We start from the raw sequence: 18705 nt of genomic DNA, 5'->3' as shown, positions 1-18705 counted from the left end.
AGACAATGTTAAATGCTATGTTATGTTAAAAATACTTATAAAGCGTGCGTATACCACAAGGTTTCAGGGCGCTGCGGACAAGGGAGTCCTGCCGCTAAGTGATTCATTCATAAGTCTGGTGAAACAGCCATGTCTTTAATAGTTTCCAAAATTGAGGATATGATATCATCGATCTATTGTCCTGAGGGAGAAAGTTCCAAAATTGAGGGGCCAGGACCGCAAATCTTAGTCCCCCCAATTTCTAGCGTTTAAAGGAAGGAGTAGCTAGGGGATTCAAATGGGAAGACCTAAGATCCTGAATGTGGATATATCTCTGGACCCGAGTAGATACAGACACTGGGCAGTTGCCATGGAGAGCTTTAAAGAGGAGGCATCCCAACTTGAATGCACTGAGTTCGACTACCAGAAGCCAATGTAACATTTTCATAAGAGGGGTGACATACTGCTTTCTTGGCTGGCAATAGATTAATCTAGCAGCCTGGTTTGGCACTAGTTGCAGTCTTTTAGATTGATATGTCGGAATGCCAAAGTAAAGAGTTAGTGTAGTCAATGTGAAAGATGACTAAGGCTAAAGCAACTTGGGTAAGAGCTTCAGTAGTGAGAAATCTGCTGTTCCCCAGTAATGGGGTATCTTTCATAGATTCACATGCTTGAATGATTCCCCGTCGTCGAAGTGGGAGTTCCACGGTACATAGCAAAAGCATAGCTAAAAGAGCAATAGAAAAGTATTGTAATAGACGTTTACAGGAAAACACTTGTCACTTTAATAACTTGTCCAAGTCATTAGATATGGTCCAAACTCCAGCCAATCAGGCGACAGCACCCTCTGGAACCTTCTCCTCAGAGGCTCAGGCTCTCAGATTGTCTACCGCACGTCGTGTGAAGGGAGTCTCCCTGAGCTCTGCTCAGTACCTCTACCTTTTCTCTTCAGAAACTCTTCAGAATGTCTTCACTGCTTTGTCTACTACAAAGAGGTCCCTCATCAAACACTATGAGTCTTGTGGGAAACTCCGGCTTCATTCCGTAAACCCCCATAAAAAGTGTATCTAAGTTCAAGTTCAAGTTTGGCATTTATATAGCGCACTACTCACCCATAGGGTCTCAAGGCGCTTGGGAAGGTGAGAAATTACTTATCAAAAATCCAGGTTTTGAGTTGTTTTCTGAAGGAGAGGCGGTTTTGAGTAAGGCGGAGGTGGGTGGGGAGGGAGTTCCAGGTTTTGGCCGCTAGGTAAGAGAAGGATCTTCCCCCCATGGTGGACCTGTGGATTCGTGGTATTGCGGCGAGGGCTTGATTGGACGATCGAAGTTTGCGGGTGGGGGTGTAAAAGGAAAGGCGCGTGTTGAGGCATTCGGGTCCTAGATCGTATAGGGCTTTGTGCGCGTGGGTGAGGAGACGGAACGTTATCCTCTTGTTGACGGGAAGCCAGTGGAGGTCTTTCAGGTGATTTGAAATGTGATCTCTGCGGGGGACATCTAGAATGAGTCTGGCTGAGGCGTTTTGGATACGTTGGAGTTTTTTCTGTAGTTTGGCTGTGATTCCAGCATACAGGGTATTTCCGTAGTCCAGTCGGCTTGTGACCAGTGCGTGGGTGACCGTCTTTCTGGTTTCGGTGGGGATCCAACGGAAGATTTTTTTGAGCATACGTAGGACGTTGAAGCATGAGGAAGAGACGGCGTTGACTTGTTTGGTCATTGATAGGGAGGAGTCTAGGATGAAGCCCAGATTACGTGCGTGGTCCGTAGGTGTGGGGGCATTTCATAGGGCTGGAGGCCACCATGAGTTATCCCAAGCGGAGGGGGATGATCCTAATATGAGGACTTCCGTTTTATCCGAGTTGAGTTTTAGGCGGCTGTTCCTCATCCATTCGGCCACTTCTTTCATCCCTTCGTGTAGGTTGGTTTTGGCGGTGTTTGGGTCTTTGGTGAGGGAGAGGATCAGCTGGGTGTCGTCTGCATAGGAGATGATGTTGAGGTTGTGTTGTCGAGCAATTGATGCGAGGGGACTCGTATAGACATTGAAGAGGGTGGGACTGAGTGAAGAACCTTGTGGTACGTCGCAGATGACTTCGGTGGCCTCTGATTTGAAAGGAGGGAGGCGGACTCTTTGGGTTCTTTCGGCGAGGAACGAGATGATCCAGCCCAGTGCTTTTCCTTGTATTCCAATGTTGCTGAGACGATGTATAAGGGTGTTATGACAGACTGTGTCGAAAGCTGCGGAGAGGTCAAGAAGGAGGAGGGCAACTGTTTCTCCATTGTCCAGTAGTTTTCGGATGTTGTCTGTAGCTGCGATGAGGGCGGTCTCGGTGCTGTGTTTGGCTCGGAATCCGGATTGGGATGGGTGATTTGTTGGATTCGAGGAAGGCGGATAGTTGAATGTTGACAGCTTTCTCAATGACTTTGACAGGGAAAGGGAGGAGCGAAATAGGGCGGTAATTTTTGAGTTCTGTGGGGTCTGCTGTGGGTTTCTTCAAGAGGGCGCTGAGTTCGGCGTGTTTCCAGCTTTCCGGGAATGTTGCGGAGTTGAAGGAGCAGTTGATGACGTCTCGAAGGTGGGGAGCGATGATGGAGTCTGCTTTGTTGAAAATGTGGCGAGGACAAGGGTCGGTTGGCGATCCTGAGTGGATGGAGTTCATCAGGCGGGTGGTGTCTTCCGTAGTGACTGGGTTCCAGTTGCTGAGGATGTTAGGAGGGGTATTAAGTTCGGAGGTGAGTGGGGTGGGCAGGTCACCGGACTGGTTTGCGAAGCTGTTGTGTATGTTGGCGATTTTGTTGTGGAAGAATGAGGCTAGGGAGTCGCAGAGGTCTTGGGAAGGAGTGATGTCGTTGGTGCCGGCTGAGGGGTTGGTGAATTCTTTAACGATGTTGAACAGTTCCTTGCTGCTGTGGGCGTTGTTGTCGAGTCGGTCCTTGAATGCTGATTTTTTAGTGGAGCGGATTAGTTGATGGTGTTTGCGGGTGGCGTTTTTGAATGTGGCTAGGTTTTCGGTTGTTGGGTTTCTTTTCCAGGTTTTCTCGAGGGATCGGTATGTCTTCTTGAAGCCCCCTGGTTCATCATTGAACCAGGGGGCTTTTTTGTGATCTTGCTTGGTAGGGTTGTTTTTCAGGAGTGCTAATTCGTCAGCGCTGCGGGTGATCCATTGTGCAAGGTTGGTGGCTGCTTGGTTTGGGTCTGATGATTGGGCAGGGGGGTGTTGGTGGAGCGATGTGAAGAGTCGGTCGGTGGTGATTTTGTTCCAGTTTCTGCGGGGAATTTGTTGTGGGAGTTTGTGTGTCGTAGTCTTTTTGTAGTTGAAGTGCACACAGCTGTGGTGTGATTGAAGGAGATGTATTTGCTTGATGTGAAGATTGGGTCGAGTGTGTGTCCAGCACAATGTGTGGGGATGTCACAAGTTGTTTGAGTCCGAGAGTGGCGAGGTTGCCCAGAAGGGTGGTGGTGTTGTTGTCGTTGTTCTTTTCCAGGAGGAAGTTGAGGTCGCCTAGTAGAATGTAGTCCTCAGAGGGGAGGGTGTGTGGGCTGATGAAGTCAGTGATGTCTTTGCTAAATTGTGTGCGTGGTCCTGGTGGTCTGTAGATGAGGGTGCCTCTGAGTGTGGTCTTGGGGTCGATGTAAATCTGGAAGTGGAGGTGTTCGGCGGTTGCGAGGTTGTCATCTGAGCTGGTCGTGATGCGGATGGTGTTCTTATGGACGATGGCAATGCCTCCTCTTATTTGGTTGGTGCGGTCCTTACGGATAATCTTGTAGCCGTCAGGGATGGCTATGGCGATGTCAGGCGTAGATGAGGCGTTCATCCAGGTTTCAGTGAGGAAGGCGTCATCTGGTGATGTGGTGTCGAGTAGATTCCAAAGTTGAATGGCGTGGCTGTGGACTGAGCGGGTATACAGAAGGATGCATTTCAGGTGGTTGTTGTCGGGAGTCTGTTTGGTATTTGTGGTTTTGATGGTGGACTTGATGCAGCCATAATTGCTGGAATTGCAGGTGAATGGTCCATGGGTGTGTCCTGGGGCGGCTAGGACGCAGTTAGGGAGTCGGCCGGTGTTAAGTGCTGAGAGGGTAGCGACGTCGTATGTAATGCGGGAGGAGTGGGTTTTGCGGGGCCAGGGGGTCTAGCACTGGGCGCGGTCCAGGCGCGGACGGGCGTAGACGGGCTTACCTTTGGCGCACCTTCGGCGCGGCCGCAGCGCGTGGACGCTGCACGTAGGTTCATCTGTCTTATATGGAGAGTGGAGGGGGGCGGAGCGTGGGAGGGGCAGCTGGGAGGCGGGAGCGGGGAGGAGACACGGGCCACGAGTGACCAAACAACAAAATGGACGGACAGAAAGCGAAACTGGGCACAGTTCCACGAACACGACTACAATGAAGATAATAAAATAAACAAAGCAATGCAGCGCAATATGGAATAAGTATAAATACAATGAAATACAATGAAACGATACCAGGCGCTATGATAGCTTCGAGGCGCTTTGGAAATGCAGGCGATGTCGGGGCGCGATCTCAGAGGCAGGTAATGGGCGCTACACAGCGTCGAGGCGCTCAGGAATAGCAGGCGAAGTCAGGAGCAATCACTGGGGCGGGCAGTGGGCAATGCGACCAAATTCAGCAGGAGGAGGGGAGCAGTCAACCAGGGAGTCGAGGTGGGGATCGTGGAGGAGCGACCGCTACGGAGCTAGTCCAGCTGGTCACTGCCTCCACCCTGAAAGTCAGGTGAGAGATTGTAAAATCTGCAGGACTTTTCTTCAAAAGACTTTAAGAGACAGAGAGGGACGTCTACCTCTGTGGTTACAGAAACCCAAGACCAAGGATAATCCCTTATCAGATGTTGAGAGTGATTCCGCTCTCAGGACAGTCATCTCTAAGAAGAGGGCTAGTGATGCGGAGATGGTATCTGCTAAGGTGCTCAAGAAAGACCACACCTCTACTCATGAAGGCCAGACTTCTACCTCAAAAAGGGCTCCTGCTCCTTCTAAGGGACTACCTGTATCTTCTATGCCTCCGAGATCTGTCTCTAAGTCTCAGGCATCTAAGTCTCTTCCTGAGACAAATTTGCCTAAAAAAATGGGTCCCTTGTCGACGAAGACTTCCGTCGCCACTGCTACAACGACTACTTCCACCTTCTCATCTCCTCAACCTACAATGATTATGTCATTAGAGTCCTCTCCATTGACGTTTGTTATGGTGTCAGTGAAGCCTCGAACGTCTGCCACCTCCCTCATTTCGTTGTCGATGAAAAAGAGGACTGTCTCTGGTCGATCGTCAACAGATGCCTCTTCGCCGGCGAGACGGTCGATGGCTCTCAAGGCTCTACCTGCTTCGTCGACGGATGCCTCGACGTCAAAGGTTGCCTCGTCATTGACGGGTGCTTCGTCGACGATTGCTTCATCGGCGGTTGCCTTGTCGGCGCTTGCCTCGTCGACAGCACAGAAGACTTTCCTTACGGAACTTCAACCACGCTCTTCGTCGTCGCGGCGGCATCCTTGGTTCCACCTTCAGCTTTGATGTGTCTAGTCCTCTTGAAATCTTCAGCAACACTTTTGCTGCCTTCAGGAACGACGGATGTTTCCCTACTTCAACGTAGGAACTCTTCTTTGGATCTATTGCCAACTCAACCATCACCAAATCTTCCTCTGGAGCTTTTGACTATGACGCTAATGAGGAGGATTCGGAAGAGGATGATCGGTTCCGTGCTGCTCGTACTCCTTCCGAGCTTCTCATCAAATGCAAAGATATTGATGATGACCAACATGGCTGGGTTTAGTGTTGCACATCTCTTCAGTGTAATGTGAGGAGCTAACAACGTCAGCTCATATCCTGTCAGACGAGCGCCAGTTAAGTGCTGCGTCTTTGTTTGATTCAAAAGAGCATCAACAGCATGGGGTACCAACAGATTATGTGATAAGACTATCCCCTCACTCTGGCGTATTGACACAGCTGTTGCTGCAACCGAGCGAAAATATCCAGGCAACGCTCGAGCAGCTGGATCGAGTACTGCTGAAAAATATGCACAAGGGCGTTGCTTATCACTGTGTATCTGTACTAAAACTGACAATGCACATCCATCCCTCTCGTGTACATACAATGTAAAGAGCTTTGTGTAATCTGGAGTACCTAACACTGGTGCTGAACAAATAGCTTGTCGTAACTGCCGGAAAGCATTCTCACATTCATCTGTCCAAGGAAGGGGTATTTGAGTATCTTTTGTCAAAAGCGCTAACAAGGGTTTAACAATATATGAAAATCCTAATATTCATTGCCTACAAAAATAAGTAAGACCTAAAATGCTCGAACCTCTTTCTGTGTGGAAGGTACTGGTGTGTCTAAAATTGCCTGAATGCGATCTGATATGAGTGCACGCCCCTACTTAGACAAAAGGTGACCTAAGTAGGTTACCTTTGGTCTAAAATACTGCAGTTTCTTTCTCGATACCTTGTGGTGATGTAAAGCAAGAAAAGAAAGCGAAGACAGAGTACACTTCTCACATTGTTCAGGGGTATCGGCTGCCAACAAAATATCATCAACATACTGTATGAGCGCATCACCCTCGGGTAGAACAAAATAATCAAGTTGTCTTTTCAATGCTTGGCTGTAAATACTAGGACTCTCAGTATAGCCTTGAGGAACTCTACAAAATCTATACGATCGATTATTCAAAGTGAAACCAAACAGATATCGGCTATCAGGATGAATAGGGATCGAAAATAAAGCGTTCTTCAAGTCTATAACTTAGAACGCAGTTGTAGTAGGTGGAACTAAAGTAAGAAGTGTTGTGATATCAGAAACCACTGGGTTTTGCGGTACCACTATCATATTCACCTCCCGCAAATCAATGATAAATCGATAGATCCCGGTATTAGTGTCTTTCTTCAAAATCGGGAGGATCGGACTATTAAAAATGTTAAATGGAACTTCCTCAACAACCCCAACTTTAATAATATCTTGTACAATTCGTATGAGTGCTTCCTCACCCTCCTGTGAAATCCGATATTGAGGCAAGCATGGCAACACAGCTCCCTCCTTTACACTAATATGCACCGGTGGAATAACCATATGTCCCACATCAGTATCTGAAGTAGCCCACAAAGTTTTAGGTAGCGAGGCCAATGCAGTATCCTCTTGAACAATGCAAGCTCTGTCTGTTACTGGATAATTGTCATTCAAAATCACACGCACTCCTTCAGGGGAACATCTTATTGTGGCTCTGAAATACTTGAGCATATCAAGACCCACAATATTGTCTGGTGTATTTGGGGAAAGCAAAAACGGGCATGGAGCAGCAAACTTATCAACATGAAATGCAAGTTGTTGTGACAATGGGCTAAGGGAAGGTGTTCCTTCGAACCCTATCGATGTAATCGTTAAGCCAGACAGGGGAGCCCTCGGAACCAATTGTTTAGACAAAGCACTACGAGTAGCTCCTGTATCAACCAGAAACTGATCTGTAGAACCCAAAACATGTGCTGTAACATCAGGACCCCTCTGATCCACTGGAACTTCAACTGATTCCTTACCCCATCCTACGCAATCCTTTGCATAAGCAGAATCATGCGTATCAGGCTGCACATAATCAGACATCTGGTATTGGTTGCGCCTATCAAAAGTGTTGAACCCATTTTGTACCCGCACATTAGAATTAAATCTAGCACGATCGTTCATAGCACCTCTGGGTCCTAAGTTTCCAGCGCGATTTCTCATAGATCCTCGGCCACGGACATAGAGCTGTGAGTGCAACAATGGACACTCATCTGCCCAATGGCCAAATTTCCTACAATACGCACATTGATCAACGGCCAAATTAGAACGAGTGGAAGAGGAACTATAAAATCCTCGACCGCCTCTATCATTACCTCGAAGAGGTGGACCATAAACCTGAGATAACATAACCTCTGTTTTTAATTCTTTAGACTTTTTATCCGCGCTACCCTTCGCTTCAAGTTCCTGACGCTCTTTATATTGAGCCATTGTCAGGAGGGATGCCGGAGAAGAGGTGGTCCAAGAGCTTTCGCTAGCTTTCAAGCGGCTAACCACTCCTGGTAATAAATTCGTAACATACTTATCTACAAACAAGTGTCGGCCCGTATCGTTCGTTAGCGACTGGTCACTAAAATCACAAAAAGTAATCTGAAACTGATTCATCTGTCTTTTGCTTACAAGATGCTAAAATAGTCCAATCAATCTTTTTAGGGGGAATGATCGTTTTTAACTTAGTTAATATTGCACCGGGAAGATCTAAAATCAACTGACATGGCTTTTTCGCTGGTTCCCTGGTCCGCGCATACACAAGAACCGGTTCATTCATTCATTCATTCATTCATTCATTCATTCATTCATCTTCCTCTCTATCTCCTTCCATAATGCCCCGTACGCTGCGCGATCATCAACTTTGCGCACGGATCTCCTCATATCAGGCGGCAATATTAGCCCGAAAAATAAATTAATGTCATGGTACAAGAATTTAATGCTCCCTCAAATTCCTCATAGAAAGCGGCAGGATTTTTAAACAGATCAGGCAATGCAGCTTTAAGTGCCATAACATCTGCCGTATTCCAGGGAGTATATACACAATTATAAATAAAATAACCTTTAGCATCTACAGAAAATTTATCGTCACTTGTACCTGTTCCTTTAGGAGGAACATATAAAGGCACGGCCTCTCGCATAGGCTTTGCATGCACTATCGCGGTCTTATTTGTTTCAAAAATAGATTCCCGTCGACCAATCCCGTCCGTCCATCTGCTTTAGCTTTCCATTTCTCCTCCCGTAGACGAAGCGCCTCAGTTCAAAGTTTAAACAGCCGCCTGATCGTATCAGTCACTGGGGGGAGAGTAAAAAGACCTTTACGAGAATATCAGAAACTTTTCGGGACATGTCAACAACTTCTTCTGCAAAATGCTCAGTAAAATATATCTGCTCTCGATCTTGCCATCCCTTTAAAGTCTCTAAGATACCATAAACAGTAACAGGATCCTGAACTGCCTGTCGAGCAATCTTTCTAAGATCGGCCGCACGATCGGTCGACATCATAGAGCGGGTATCAGGTTTCGTTTTATATGCCCCAGAATCCTCCTCTTCGCAAGATGGAACGGACGGAACGACATACGGAGGCGAAGGATGATCTAACAAAGAAAAATCATCTTGTGGTTTATTAAGGACAGGATAAAGAGGTTGTCGAACAGCATATTGGCCAGAAGAGATCTCAGACGAGGACCGGCACCACCTGGATGGTCAGATCGGAAAGAAAGGAAAAAACGCATTGGATGCCAAGACTTGGGTCTTCTCTGGCATGCGATCGCGTCCGCAGCGAGATTCCAATCCTTTGTTATGACCACTCCTTCGGGGCACTACGAGTCGCCGATGAGCCCCAGGTGTCGGGCGCCAATTTGTTGTAAGCAAACCTCAGCTATGCCTACTTAGTGCAAGGGGTTGGCCCTTCTCTGCACGGAATCCTCAGACCATAGAAAGAAGTTGGCAATGAAACTGGAAAATACAAAAGTAAAGTTTATTAAACCTTCAAAGGTGGTACTTCAGTCTGCACAACACCCTTCAGTATTGTATAGAGTAGCACACCGAACTAAAGCACATGATTTGATTTGATTTATCATTTTGTAGAGCGCGCGAATGCCCAGACAGCCTGCCAGCAGGGCATCGTTTATGGGTGCCCTCGTAACTCAGTCCTGCACACACACGTTTGAGACTGGGGCCGCAATTCAAGTGAATAGGAGTTTGCCGCACTCGGTAATTAGCGGGTACACCCGGGCGCGATTAAGTTTACATCAATATGATACATTTGAGCAGTTAAGGCCTGCTGGATTTAAACTATTGACAATATCGAGCAATTATCAGGACACGCAGATTTTATCCCCCGTTTGGAAATTGAAAATCTGTGATGGATACCATTTACCCCGTGTTTAATTCCGAAGCAAGAACTATCCGATTGTACAGTGCGCTCCGTTGCACCTCCCTTCCAGGGCATGGTAAGTACGGCGTTAGTATCTTTGCGCTGCGCTAGGATGGGAAGATGATGTACACTAGCAGGTTTCCAAAACAAGGCATGCCTCGAGGACATCCTCATCTCCATCTTTAGATAAAGAATCAGGTAGAACTTTCTCCTTTAGTAAGAAAAAAAAAATACCAAGTCTACACATGTCCTTCACATTCCTCTAACTTTTGAACAGTACTAAGTGCACTAATGTTGGTAAAAATGGGTGCCACCTGCCAGGGGCACCGTGAACAGCTTCTCCTCCTGCACACAAGGTATATATTTCTGCTTATGCAGGTGTGCCCATGTTACTGCTATACTGTAATATACGTATATGTATTCTCTCGTACTCTGTTTATGATTTACTTATGGTTTACCATGCCCAATTCTCGAATTACTGCTATCTACTCTGATTCAAGCATGTGAATCTATGAAAGATACCCCAATACAGGAGAAGAACATAAGTTACTTACCTGAAAACTGTGCGTCTCCAGTAAATGGTATCTTTCATAGATTCACATGCGATCCACCCTCATCCGCTCAGAGGCTCCCCTCTCCTCCTTGGCTCTTATGCCACATGTGTGCTCAAAAATCTGAGAGCCTGAGTCTCTGAGGAGAAGGCTCCAGAGGGTGCTGTCGCCTGATTGGCTGGAGTCTGGACCATATCTAATGACTTGGACAAGTTATTAAAGTGACAAGTTTTTTCCTATTAACTTCTATGTTACAATACTTCCTATTGCTCTTTTAGCTATGCTTTCGCTATGCTATTGCTGTATTGCTATTCTATGTACCCTGGGACTCCCACTTCAACGACGAGGAATGATTCAAGCATGTGAATCTATCAAAGATACCAATACTGGAGAACCACAATTTACAGGTAAATAACTTATGTTCATCTTCCTGATCTTCCGGAGCAAAAAAAAGCAGGTAGAGACCACCGTCCCAATCTGGGATTTCACAGACAGATCGCAGTCAATTGTGATGCCAAGGCTTTTAGTTGATCTAGATGGTAGGGGTGGGTCCCCACTCAGTCGGCCAAAAATTAAAGTTCCATGGCCCACCAATTAGGATCCTATCAGTTTTGTCTGGGCTAAAATTGAGGTGGTTACTGTTCATCCAGCTACCAATATGTCACATGGTAGCTGCAGACTAAGAGGACGATGAAGACTCTGTAGAGGAAGGTTAGTCTCATCCTCTTTCATTTGTGGGGGGAGGGTGTCATCAATACACGTGCCTCTTTTGGACATTGTTAGCCCCCACTTGTTGCCTGGAAAATATTGTGGGTTCGACTGGAAGTGCACAGAGTCCCTGCCAACCAGGCCTCCTGTGCGAGATCTCCTTCCTTAAACTGTACCAGTCATTTCCACAATTGGCACCCCTTTAGCTCACATATAAGTTCCTAGTAAAAAGTACCCCTGGTATCAAGTGCCTTGTGTTTAAAGAGGGTCCCTAGGGGCTGCAGCACAAATTATGCCACCCAAAGGGCTCTCTCACCTAGCACATGCACACTGGAACAGCAGCCTGAGTGTCTTGGTGCAGACAAAACTGAAGAACCGACCTGGCATACATCCCTGTGTGCCATACCCATGAACACCGCTTGAGGGGTGTCTTACCCATATATGAGGCAGTGAGTTAAATTTAAAGTTCGCAGATTTATATTGTGCGGCTCATCACCTGTGAGGGTTTACAGACGTCTATGGGAACCAGGAGATACAGTGATTTGCCCAGAATCACAGGATGTTGTGCTGAAGCAGAGACTTGAACCCGGATCCCCAGTTCCTGAGTCAGTAGCTCTGGCTGCTGCGCCACATTCTCTCCCTCCTGCGAGGGCATATCTGCATGAGATGCCCCTGATGCCCCTGCAATATCCTTGTCGATTCCTGGATATTGTAAGTGACCAGGGAAGTCATAGTAAGTACATAGGCTGGACACTCGTCACTATGAGTTCACAGCTCCATGATGGCTTCACTGAAATATGTGATGTTTGGCGTTGCTGCGATCACAGAAGAAAGGAAATTCAAGGAAACTCGTTATGATAACATTCAATGTACATTGTGTCTTTTTTAAAAAACTTTTTTATATTAATATGGAAAACATTTCAAAGTGTCGTTTTAATTCTATTTATTTATTCGAGTGCTTGTGGATACACGATATTGTTTTGTTTTTCCATCTGGTGCGTACACGAATAAATCAGAAGGTTTTCTGAAGCGTGAGCTGACCACATACAGTTGTCCATGTGAGAAGCACGGATTCTCCAAATCTAGTCCACACACTTGCAGCGATTGTCCTTGTGCTTTGTTGATGATCATTGCAAAAGCGAGTCGCACCGGAAACTGTAAACATTTGAATTCAAAGGGCATATCTGTTGGGATCATTGGAACTTATACGTTGTCGCTTCGCCTGGTATTCCGTAAATGGAAACATTCAGTATTCGAAGGGTTTATAAGGGCCCTGGGGGGCCGATATTTAAAAGTTTATGAGGGCCCTGGGGGGCCGATATTTAAAAATGTTTTATGCTCGAAACCTTCGCGGGAGTGCATTCAACAACTTCCCAAAGTTGCATGGCGATCGGATGAATGGTGTAGTAATGCATAAAGGACAAATGAGGGCCCTGGGTGGCCGATATTTAAAAGATTTTGAGGGCCCTGGTGGGTCGATATTTAAAGAAAAAATATGCCAGAAACCTTTGCTGGAGTGTACTCAACAACTTCCCAAAGTTTCATGGCGATCGGATGAATGGTGTAGTAATGCATAAAGGACAAACAGACAGACATATTTTTGTTTTTATATACATAGATTGCACACAAAGTGCCCCTTAGGGGGTCCCCTGAAACCTACCAATCCTTAGTCTGGTCATTGACTGGCCCGAGCCAGCCTGTTACCACCAGAGTGTGTTCTGACCTCAGGGGAGAGTGCCTGCGCACTCTGAGACTGAGAACAATGCCTTTCCTAGGTGGAGGTGTTCATGTCTCCCCCTGGACAGAAAGAGCCATCGTGGTGGGGAGCTTCAAAGGTTTTGCCTCCTTTCTAATGCAACCCCAGCCTCTCCTGTTCGAAGGAGCTTGCCTCCATCTTGTCCTCACTCCCTTTTTCACGGCAGGACAGGTGGGAAACCTTTGATAGGAGAGGAGATGTGCCCCCCTCTGCCAACTCCACCCCTCGGGTGCTGGAGGCTAGGTTAAGTACACTTTTCAGTGCTCACCATCTTGAAGATGATGGGACTTATCCAGTTAGGGCTAGGACTGTATCCTCCTCTCACAGAAGGTGAGCATATTAGAGGGCATAGACACCCCAGGCAAAGGGCCCATTGGACACTAACTGTCACTCCCTTGTATCGCCCCTAAATCTATTTTTTAGGTGGCATCCCCAGTCCCTGAACTTCAATCCCTGAACTTCAGTTCCTGACGACCTAAGAAGAGCCGGGCACTACTGATCTGCACCAGCAGAGAACTACTGTACACAAGTGTTCCAGGACCTTTTGTCTAAAGTAAAATCTGGATCCCCTACGGACTACTGCCCACCACACGTCCTAAAAGAAGCCTTCACCGGCCTCCCGGGTCCAGCCCTCTCTCTTCTGAAGGAGTCCCTATTTTAGGGTTGTGTCCCTAAGGCCTTTAAAGAGGCAGTTGTGGTTCCCCTTCTGAAGACATCAGGGGCAGACTCCCAGATCCTGTTGAATTACTGCCCAATTTCCTTGCTCCCGTACCTGGTAAAGGTACTGGAGGCTCATGTGGTGAAGTGCCTGTCCAATTTTATTTAACAATCCAACTATCTCGACTCACACTAATCTGGGTTTTGGCCTGCCCACTCAACGGAGACCATAATACTGGCGGTATTGGACTCCCTGCGAGAGAAGGCTGTCATGGATACTCCTCAGGCTCTGGTGCTGTTGGATGTCTCGGTCGCTGTTGACATGGTTAATTAATTAATTAGACGGTTCATTAATATCCGGGCTCCGGGTAGGGCTGTAGTCTAGGCATCCAGAGTAATTCAGGGGTCGAGGGGTGCTTCAAGAGGGTCAAAGTCTATTGTCACTTTCCCCTTTGCATAATTTCTCAGATTTTGTATTGCAGACTTATTACAGACTCCAATGGCTCAGCGACTTACGGACCGATCAACCTTAGCTACCCGCCACATACCTCTTGCCACTTGTCACTCACCACTCACTGTTCAATGCTTGTTCGTTGCTATTCATCGCTGACAAGAGTACAAGGGAGAATGCTGGCAATTGTTTAGGAGCAAGAGCAGGATCCAGAGCCAGTCCCACTACAGATGGCAAATGTAGGCACTTCCCTCAACTCCTCGGCTCAGCTCTGCTCTGCTCAATGCTTAGTAAATACGTCAAATCAGATGGCAGGCAAAGGCTCCTCTGTGCCCTCTGTGCTCCTCTGTTCTCCTCTGTGCCCTGCTGCAGCCGCCGCACCAGCAGCACCACAGGCCAAGGTTCCTTTGACCCCTGCCGCGGCCGCCGCACGAGCAGCACTAGCAGCGCCTTAGCACCGCGGCGCTGGCAGCGGCCATTCCTGCCCCCACAGCAGATCTGTAGAACTTAAAGCGCCCGTATAACAGGACGCGGGTGATGGGGAGAAACTTTCGAGAGCGGGAACTGGTCACAAAACAATCCCGGGCAGTCGTCCCAGGCTCCGCTTGCTCATCAACTCCTGCTCGGCTCGGCCCCTCAGCTCTACTCGGTACGCTCTGCACTCAATGCCGAATCACAGGCCGACACCGACTTTGAACACCAACAGAGGGAAGAATTGTGTGCTTCCCCCAGTTTGTAAAAACGACAGCATAAGTCTTGGCTGCTTCTGCTGCACCCAGAGTCTTATGCGTCTTTGCAATCTAATTTTTCTGTCTGGAAAAAAATTGTGCAGAAAAGCACCCAGTAAGTCCAGGTGCAGAAAAACCTAACAACTGATAATCAGGTGGAATAAAATGAACACATGAAAGTACGCCTTAATTTCATTGCCCTTGATTCATACTCTGGACCATAGTTGAGGGATTGGTCTAGGCATAGTCCCCGCTGCACACAATAGATTTGCTTGCGGCAGAGGCCAAAACTCAAGTCAGGATGCCAGATACAAGTAGGTGGTCACTCAGGGCAGGGGAAAACACCTGTTGTCGGTGGACGAGTAATTCCCGTCCCAGAAATCTACATTACAAATTAATTAATAGTATTCTTTCTTAAATATCTGCTTGGTGCCAGTCCATATGACTTTAATATCTGCCTTTGGGATTCAATGTTACAAGTCCATAGGGTACATGTATCCTTTGTGAGCTTAATAAAATGTTGAAAATTCTACACTCCTACATTCAAGTACTCTCATGCTACCATTCTACACTCTGCGGTGTCTGAAAAACAGCTCAACATTTTCAAAATTCTGCATTGATTTGGCTTGTAAATTATATTTTTGGAAATGTACATGTATTAACTATTTAATTTTAATACTATAGGTAATTGAAATTACGGACGAAGAAAGCAAGATTTAGCACTAAGCAACTGAATGTCAGTGCCATAAGAAGGATTATTTTGAAAAACTGAAGGAAATCCAGTGAGGAAAGTACAATACCTGTAAGTGAAGTCTCTAATTTTGTATTTCATTAACCCAGAGCAAAGCCATATCTGTGCACACAGCATCAGAAATAATGTAGAAAGACCACTTCAAAATCCTCATCTGAAATATTATCAGAAAGACAAATTGCCTCAGCATGACAGAATAACGTTCATCTAAAGCATCATGTAATTCCAGAGAGGAAGCACACACTGCATAAAAGAAAGTTATAACAAAAGTTATCTTCTGCATACCATCAAAGAAAAGACGCTGAAAGAAGACTCCGAAGCTGACACGTTAACAAGCTAAAGATTGGAAAATCACCTTTGTTCAACAACCGTTTTTAACCATTTACACAAGTTTGAGACTATCTGCCTCGAGATATATCACCTCTACCCACTCTGCTCACTCTTGCGAAAACCTTAAAAATTCACCACTTTATTGTGTTCATGACCATCTCAGAATGTTTCCTTTTTATTGTGTACTGTTCTGTAATTCTATGTAAATCTCAACATTATTTGTTGTGCATGAGTGATATGTAAAACTGTTAAATATAAAAATGGATTACATGAGCACCGTTGCACTATAGGTAATGTAAATAAATCCTCGTCTTCAGAACTACAAACCTTAACCTTACACCAAACATAGAAAGGGTAAAAGGAACTGATGTTCTGCGACTGGTGAGCCACAATAGTACTGTGCACATTCTAACTCTCTCAGTTACTGCCTTTACATCAGTGCAAAAAGGTACTTATCAGTTCAGTCATTAAATTTCAGACCAACACCTTATTACTGCATTGCAAAGAACCTATATAAATAGATTGGAGAAAAACTTCAGTCACAGAATAATTTGCTGCCAGAGAGGCTATTACCTAAAGACTATTATCTGCTAGAACAATTTCAACAGGTGTTTGCTCAATTCAAGTTTTAAAAAGATTACTCACAATTTCTTTTAGAGATAAATGCTGAACATTATCTAAACAAGCCCGACTCTAAAATCAGGTTCACTCTTACCGTGGTATATAAGCAAGAGAAAACTAAATGTAGAGATATTAACTCTAGGAATACACCTTATAAAAACACGGACTGAGAGCAAATTCAGTGTTCAAACCCGCCTCAATCGAGGCAAAATAACCGAAGTTGGGGAAAAAAGTTGCTTGTGCCAAAAAAGATACAGCCATAAATCGTATCTCACAGAATTTGACAGAATGCATACTGGGGGAAACCACTCTCAGTGCAATGTATGCCAAAAAAGTTTCAAGCGTAAATCTTATCTCACTGAACATATGAAAGTCCACTCTGGGGAAAAACCTTATCAGTGCTCTGAATGCCAGAAATGTTTCAGTCAAAAAAACCATCTCAATCATCATATAAGAACCCACACTGGGGAAAAACCTTATAAGTGCTCTGAATGCCAGATATGTTTCATTACAAAAAAAAGCCTCACTCAGCATATAAGAACCCACACTGGGGAAAAACCTTATCAGTGCTCTGAATGCCAGAAATCTTTCATTTGCAAAAACAATCTCACTGAGCATGGAAGAACCCACAATGGGGAAAAACCTTATCAGTGCTCTGAATGCCAGAAATCTTTCATTTACAAATACAATCTCACTCAGCATAGAAGAATCCACACTGGGGAAAAACCATATCAGTGCTCTGAATGCCAGGCAAGGTTTTGTTACAAAGACAGTCTTTCTCGACATGCAATAACCCACACTGGGGAAAAACCTTATCAGTGCTCTGAATGCCAGAAATGTTTCAGAGACAAACAAAGTCTTTCTCAACATGCAATGATCCACACTGGGGAAAAACCTTATCAGTGCTCTGAATGCCAGCAATGTTTCAGATACAAACAAAGTCTTTCTCAACATGCAATATTCCACACTGGGGAAAAACCTTATCAGTGCACTGAATGCCACAAATGTTTCAGTCTTAAAAACAGTCTCACTCAGCATATAAGAACCCACACTGGGGAAAAACCTTACCAGTGCTCTGAATGCCAGATATGTTTCAGTCATAAAAACAGTCTCAATCATCATATAAGAACCCACTCTGGGGAAAAAGCTTATCAGTGCTCTGAATGCCAGATATGTTTCATTCATAAAACAGGTCTCATTCAGCATATAAGAACCCACACTGGGGAAAAACCTTATCAGTGCTCTGAATGCCAGAAATCTTTCATTTACAAAAAGAGTCTCACTCATCATATAAGAACCCACACTGGGGAAAAACCATATCAGTGCTCTGAATGCCAGAAATGTTTCAGAAACAAACAAAGTCTTTCTCGACATGCAATAACCCACACTGGGGAAAAATCTTATCAGTGCACTGAATGCGACAAATGTTTCAGTAAAAAAGACTATCTCACTTCGCATATAAGAACCCACACTGGGGAAAAACCTTATCAGTGCTCTGAATGCCACAAATGTTTCAGTCACAAAGGCAATCTCACTCAGCATATAAGAAGCCACTCTGGGGATAAACTTTATAAGTGCTCTGAATGCCACAAATGTTTCATTAAAAAAAGGAGTCTCACTCAGCATATAAGAACCCACACTGGGGATAAACCTTATAAGTGCTCTGAATGCCACAAATGTTTCATTGAAAAAAGGAATCTCACTCAGCATATAAGAACCCACACTGGGGAAAAACCTTATCAGTGCTCTGAATGCCAGAAATCTTTCAGTTTCCAACACAGTCTCACTCATCATATAAGAACCCACACTGGGGAAAAACCTTATCAGTGCTCCGAATGCCAAAAATGTTTCACCATTAAATCTCATCTCACTAGACATGTGAGAATCCACACTGGAGAAAAAGAATTATCAGTGCTCTAAATGTCAGAAAAGATTCAGAGGTAGAGATGGTTACAAGTGCCATAAAAAAACACACCATCAAAATAATTTTGTTCTCCAAATGCCAGAAAAGCATCAATTTTAAACTCAAGTCTCACTCTACATGAGCAGACGCACACAGGGAAAACCATTACCAATGCTGTGAATGCCAGAAATTCCAGTTTGATAGGCACAGCCTCACTAACCATAAGCGACTCCATACTGATGAAAACCCTATGAGTGCTCTGAATGCCAGAAAAGCTGCAGAAAAAAACGCTATCTCACCAAGAGAAACTCCACACTGGAGAAAATCCTTATGCCATAAAAGCTTGAATCTGAAAGACA

General features: G+C 45.5%; 1 protein-coding gene and 1 long non-coding RNA gene across 3 annotated transcripts in view; both read left to right on the top strand.

Annotated features, from left to right (window-relative positions):
* The window catches only part of LOC147737262 (uncharacterized), a 48448-nt gene extending 32901 nt beyond the window's left edge, over window positions 1-15547 (top strand). The window contains exon 3 of one of the 2 annotated variants that reach the window (XR_015296009.1): window positions 15426-15547. This is a non-coding gene — a long non-coding RNA (uncharacterized LOC147737262). The remainder of the gene's footprint in view (window positions 1-15425) is intronic. The other variant, XR_015296005.1, reaches the window with a different exon arrangement.
* Window positions 1-18363, top strand: part of LOC147737261 (uncharacterized) — a 365313-nt gene extending 346950 nt beyond the window's left edge. Inside the window, exon 2 of the mRNA XM_086923355.1 lies at window positions 16779-18363. Coding sequence (XP_086779481.1) covers window positions 16779-18363 — 1585 coding nt within the window. The remainder of the gene's footprint in view (window positions 1-16778) is intronic.
* The last annotated feature ends 342 nt before the right edge of the window (window positions 18364-18705 follow it).

Source organism: Lissotriton vulgaris, chromosome 1_1 (assembly GCF_964263255.1).
Source record: "Lissotriton vulgaris chromosome 1_1, aLisVul1.2, whole genome shotgun sequence".
NCBI classification, from domain to species: Eukaryota; Metazoa; Chordata; class Amphibia; order Caudata; family Salamandridae; genus Lissotriton; species Lissotriton vulgaris.
This window is presented reverse-complemented; position numbering and strand designations above follow the sequence as displayed.